The following is a 6,000-nucleotide window of genomic DNA, read 5'->3' as shown; positions in this document are numbered from 1 at the left end:
ATCCCTCCATCCCTCATCTCTCTTCTTTTAAATCTCAACTGAAAACACACCTGTTTTCTCCTCATTTTCATCAGTTTCCTCTGGTAAACAACAGATTTGTTGTTCCCTCCTGTAAGTGTGTTTATTATGTTTATATAGTGTGTGTGTATAAATTAAACCTATCCTTACCATCCTTTATCAAAATACCTCCCCCAAACATCTGGCCAGGTGTGCACTGTAAAAGTTTAGGTCAATGGTGCTCGAATGAGTGAACGTGTGAGTGAATGAGTGAGTGAGTCAATAAATGAGTGTGTATGTGTGAGTGACTACATTAATGTGCATGTATGTGCATTAGTGGGTCTGTGTGTGATTATGAACGTATGTTTGTGAATGTGTGTGTGTGTGTGTGTGTGTGTGTGTGTGTGTGTGTGAGTGATTATGTATGTATTTGAGTGAATGAGTAAATGTGTATGCATATATGTACATTACTGTGTGTATGTATATGTGTGTGTGTGATATTATGTATGCATGTGTTTGTGAATGAGTGAATGCATATGTGTGAGAGAGTAAATGAATGGGTGTGTGAATAAGTGAATGTGTATGCATGTATGTACATTACTGTGTGTGTGTGTGTGTGAGAGAGAGAGTGAGTTATCATGTGTGTGTGTGTTTGTGAATGAGTGAATGTATGTGTGTGAGAGAGAGTAAATGAATGATTGTGTGAATGTGTATGCAGACATTACTGTGTGTATGAGTGAGTGAGTGAGTGAGTGAGTGATTATGTATGTATGTGTTTGTGAATGGGTGAATAAATGAGTGACTGAGTTACAAGCCAGTTCTTTGAGGACTCTACAAATTAAATCTGATGACGTTATTTTGTGAATTGTTTTTTGGTGAAAGAGTAAAAGAGAAGAGAATGGCGCTGTGTTTCTGAGGAAGCTGAACTCTGACCTTGTTCAGATGCTGCAGTCAGAACGGAAGTGGGGAAAGTTTCTGGGTGACTCCAGACGCTGGCTCTGTAACTCTGCCTCATTAAAGAACCCTTCGGTATGTTCTCCTGCCCTTGTTCAGAAGTGGTACAGACACGCACTGCTCTTCTTATTAAATATAGCATTTTTAATGAGAAATAGATTATTATATGAAACATTCATTTGAAGAAAGCTGATATAGACTTATATTTTTTTTTGTTGTCGTTGTCGTCAATGTCGTTGTTCCTTATGTTTTCTTTTTGTTTTCCAACAGAAAAGCAGAAATTACATAGACAAGGTATTGAAAGCTGTTTGCCATCAAACCAACTCCCACTAAAAGAGCTGGGGGAGGGGAGAAATAAACAAAAAAAGGCGTGGCTGTATTTGTACATGGCGTTCCTGTAAAAGAAGCATAAGAAAGGACAGCTCATGTGCTTTGATGAGGCGGTAGGGGTTGGGGGGAGAGGGAGGAGGGGCTGGTGGAGGGGGGCGAGGCTTGGCACCGGCTGGTGATTTCTCTTCGTCGTTCTTGGCGGTAAGAAACGTGTACGGTGAGGGTGGGTGGGGGGTTCAGATCCGTGCGATTCCTCCCGTGGGTTGTGCTAGAGTCGCTGGGTCCGAAGCTGCTCCCCGTTGATTTTGCGGTGACCTAAGTAAAGCGTTTGGATTCAATGGCTAGACCAAGGCAATGTAGCTATTTACACAGAGAATATACATCTTTAAGTCTTCCGAATCAGGGCCAAAGTTCCAGGCCCCTCCCCGAAAATGGTTATCAATATTATTAGCATTTAATAATTTCTATGTTTTAAAATTCTCAATACATGCAGAGTACAGCGTGAACTGACAAAGCTTTCCTTCGGCCCTCTTCCCATGACCGATGGGGTGTCACTGACGAAAATGGGTGTGGTTTTTGACAGGTTTAACACCTTCTGGAAATGGTTAAAGGGATTGGTAACAGGTAACAGGCACTTAATAAGACCGGATAAGAAGAATAATTATAATAAAAGCAATCAGAATCAGGATGACGCAGTGTTCCCTCTGCCCCCAACACTAAGCTACTTTAGCGCTAGTTTTCCCAGTCGAGCCTCATGGGTAAAAACAAGCAACCAATCGGAGACAGGGAAACCTGAATTGCACTGAGGGGTAAGAGGTATGCAAAAGGAAAGCATTTTAAAAAGAGACTCAAGGACATCTCTCTGTCCTGACAATTCTAACCCAGCCTTGTGCTGGCCTTCAGCAATTAACCAAGGAATAAGAAACGTATAGGAATCTGTCACAGAATAAACGTGTACAAGCCTCTCTTTATTCATCATCTCTCTGGGAAAATGTATGGCTTTATGTCAACCTCTTGCAAAGTGGGACCCAATGACCCTCGACAAAGGTCTGTCCTCGGTGAGAACAGGGTTAGAAAGAAAGAAAGAAAGAAACCAAGAAGAGGAAAGCAAAAAATATATATATATATATTAAATAAAAAATAATAAAAAATATAAAAAAAAAAAAAAAAAAAAGCTGGACACATTAGCAGTCACAACGCTGTACATTTTGCGAAGCTAGCATTGATTGTTCATCTGGGATGGAGGAAAAAACACCAGAGGTATCTGGACAAACTGGATTCAGCTGCTGTCACTCACGCTCCAATGACACATCCCACTAGCATATGGCGGTTAGCGTTAGCATCAACAAAACTAGAGCTATAAACAGCCGACTGTGTTTTAGAGCAAATGTGAGCCCCCTGCCTCAGGTCGTCACTCCACCCCCAGCCATTTGCACTCAGAGGGATGGTCCGGGGTCAGATGAAAAGGACACTACACGCCTAAATACTGCGACGTACGTGGACCAAAGTCTGCTGAGACTGCCCAAGTCTTCCAACTAAAAGATGAAACCTCTGGTCTGCTTTGTTACGTCGTTAAAAATGTTACCCAGTAAAGAATGGCAGTTTCGAATGTACCTTTGTTCCCTCTGAGTAATGTCAAGGCCTCTTTGTCACCGGATGTAGATTTTAATGTGATTTTTTTTTTCCTCTTTATCTTTTACTTTTTTTGTTAATGCTCCATTAGGAAGTGACAGACATGCTCGGACAAATATGGTACAGTCATGTTTCTTGTTTTTCTCTTTTGCTTTTTCTTTCATTAGTCTTCTTTCGTGAACTAAAAGGCTTCACCTCTGCATCATATTCCTTTTTTTTAAGTTTCTTATTTAACAATTACACTTACAAAGTTGTTAATAGTACATCAAAAAGCTGAACGCAAATAAAAAGGTCCCGAATGAAAAAAAGGAAAATAAACAGGGATTGTTTCTGTTTGTTGTTGTTGTTGTTGTTGTTGTTGTTGTTGTCGTTCTTGTCTTTTACCGAAATGTTACCGTAGGTTTCCTCGGTCAAATCTCCTGGCTTTTTTTTTATCGATCTCAGCAAAGTTTGGTAGTCAGATGGTCCGACTGTTTCAAGATCTCTGTGTTGTACATGTCCAGTGCATGGTTGACGCGGATCATCTCGCTGTTGTTGAGCTTGAGCCGGTGCTTGAGCATACAGGAGAACAGGTCCAGCTGGGGCTTCCCGGGGGCCACGGGAGGGGCCAGGCGGTTAATCCTCTCCCGAATGTCCAACAGCAGCAGCATGATGGAGGAGGAGGAGTAGAACTGGGTCCCCTGCGTGTAGGACTGGTTGACCTGCTGCACCGCGCTCCTCAGCAGGTCGGCGTTGAAGCGGAGGCTGTAGCCGAACACCTGGATGTCGGAGATCTTGATGTAGATCTGCCGCTTGTTGGGGTCGGACAGGTCCACGGGGCCTTGGCCCGTGTCGTTGCGCAGGACCGTCGGCACCTTGGCTCGGCTACGCAGGTAGATGTGCACAGTCTCAAAGAAGGTCTTCCAGCGGTTGCCCAGAAGCAAGGTCCAGTTGAAGCATTGTGAATTCTGGAGCCGGACCTTTTCCCAGCGAGGGTATCCGTGCTCTCCAAAGGGCATGCTCCAGCCCTCTGAGTGGCTGCCACTGAAGGGGTTGACGTAGACGAAGAACATGGGGTCCATGCTGCTGTTCCTCATCTGGCAGATCTTCATGGACAGCCCCACCATCATGTGCAGGTAGTCCATGCGGTTCTTGTTGCTCTTGAGCGTCAGGGACATGCGCTTGCGCCAGCGCGGATCGAAGAAGGTCTCCAGCCGGACCTCATTGCTGATGAAGGTGGTGTGGATGTAGAGGCGCGAGTCCATCTTCTGCAGCAGGTACTTCAACTCTAAGTCCTGGAAGTCCAGGTCTGTCTCGAAGCTGATGAACTGCTCACTGCGCTCTGAATCCACGTTCTGCGGCTCGCAGCGGCCCCGGTACAGCTTGTAGCCCTTGTTGCACGAACCGCACTGCGAGATGTTGGCCAGGCTGCACATGGCGCAGCTGTTGTTGCCGCCGATCACGCAGGGAATGGGCCTTTGGCACAGGGTGACGCCCGTGTGGCACACGCAGGTCCTCTGGCTCTCCAGGAAGGTTCCCCAAAAGCCGTTCTCGTTGCAGTAGAGGAAGGACTGCACCCGGTTCAGCCACTGCAGCACTGATCTGGGGAAGAGAGGCAAGGAAAGAGACAAAAGTGGATAAAACGGTCCATTAATAATGCGCCGTTTAGCTCCCGTCTCTCGCTGCTACAGAGGATTAAGTAACCGTCACAGCCTGCTACTGTTTGTTACAGGCCAATCAGTAAAACGGATAATATATTCTATCAAAAGAAAGCCCCCTGTTATTTCCCTATGCAAATCGCGTATCCCTCTTTATTCCTCCCCCTCAGGGCACTCCCTCGTCATCCTGACAGTTCTCTGGAAGTTCTCCCCGCAGGACGGGAAGCAAGCAGCCCGCTCGAATGCCGATAGGAGCGAGCGTCGGGCTCAAGGTTACGCCGACACGGCGCTGAACCCAGATAGCGAAGACTGATGACCCCATCACTCTGCAGATCAGGGCGATCTCAAGCCATCGCCAATAAAACCATCAAGCAGCGAGCTGGCAGTTAAGGTGACGCTGGAAACATCCGTCACGCGGAGGCTGCGATTTTGCGCCAAGGCCGCTCAGGAGGAATTAAAGCCGAGGGTCACTGGCGCTTAAGCGATTATGTACCGTAAAGCCCCCTAATCGAGCCACGATTTCTAATTCCGATTCGGTCAACTCTGCTAATGTTGGCTTGAGAGTGGCAGAGCAAAAAATGGGATTTCTTCAAGCACTACATATTTAATGCAGTGTGATATAATATTAATATTGCCAATTATGTGGGCGAAGGCTTTCAGCTCATAATATACTTCATACCTTTCAGGATCTGGGATTAGTTTGAAAGGAACATGTACCGAGAGTGTAGACAACCCTTATATTTAATGAATTCAATGCACCCTTATTCACAGTTACGCTAATCCTCACAGAACAGCATTGACCGCTGGAATAAAAGAAGTTGCACATGGCTTTATAGACTCTACCCTCAATGCCAAGTGTTGGCCAGTTCCCCGAGCGCTCGACTGTGGGCCAGTGGATCTTATTAAAAACCACATCAAAAGCTACAGAGACCTGGTCAGCTAAATATTAGATTTCAGCTTTCTTCATGACCTTTTCAACTCCAGAACTTTCCGGAAGGAAGGCGTGCAGACAGGACCTTTCCTGGGATCATCCGGCAGCATGGGAAGAAGTATGGAGGACCATGAAGAATGGATAAACAAGATGCCCAATGCGGGAATTGAGGGAAATGAAAAATGTCTTGACCGTATTGAGGATGACCTTAGCTTTAAGCTCCTGGTTCAGTGCAGAACTGTGGTTCAAGACCGATCACTGTGTACCACACTCACCCAGTCATTCAGTCCACACACTCACGCAGTCATTCACACCACACACCTACCCTGTCATTCACGCCACACACTCACCCAGTCATTCACTCCACACACTCACCCAGTCATTCACATGAAACACTCACCCATTCACTCACACATTCACTCTCACCTGTGGACAGTTTCATACACACACTCACCCATTCACTAACACCACACACTCACCCAGTCACTCACACATTCACTCTCACCTGTGGACAGTTTC

General features: G+C 45.8%; 1 protein-coding gene across 2 annotated transcripts in view; it reads right to left on the bottom strand.

Moving 5' to 3' along the window:
* Positions 1 to 1,145: 1,145 nt before the first annotated feature.
* Positions 1,146 to 6,000, bottom strand: part of brinp1 (bone morphogenetic protein/retinoic acid inducible neural-specific 1) — a 182,929-nt gene continuing 178,074 nt past the window's right edge. For both annotated transcript variants that reach the window (XM_066659000.1, XM_066659002.1), the window contains exon 8: positions 1,146 to 4,494. In XM_066659000.1, the coding sequence (XP_066515097.1) occupies positions 3,354 to 4,494 (1,141 nt within the window). In that variant the 3' untranslated portion in view covers positions 1,146 to 3,353. The remainder of the gene's footprint in view (positions 4,495 to 6,000) is intronic.

The sequence above is a fragment of the Hoplias malabaricus genome, chromosome 2 (assembly GCF_029633855.1).
Source record: "Hoplias malabaricus isolate fHopMal1 chromosome 2, fHopMal1.hap1, whole genome shotgun sequence".
Classification (NCBI taxonomy): domain Eukaryota; kingdom Metazoa; phylum Chordata; class Actinopteri; order Characiformes; family Erythrinidae; genus Hoplias; species Hoplias malabaricus.
This window is presented reverse-complemented; position numbering and strand designations above follow the sequence as displayed.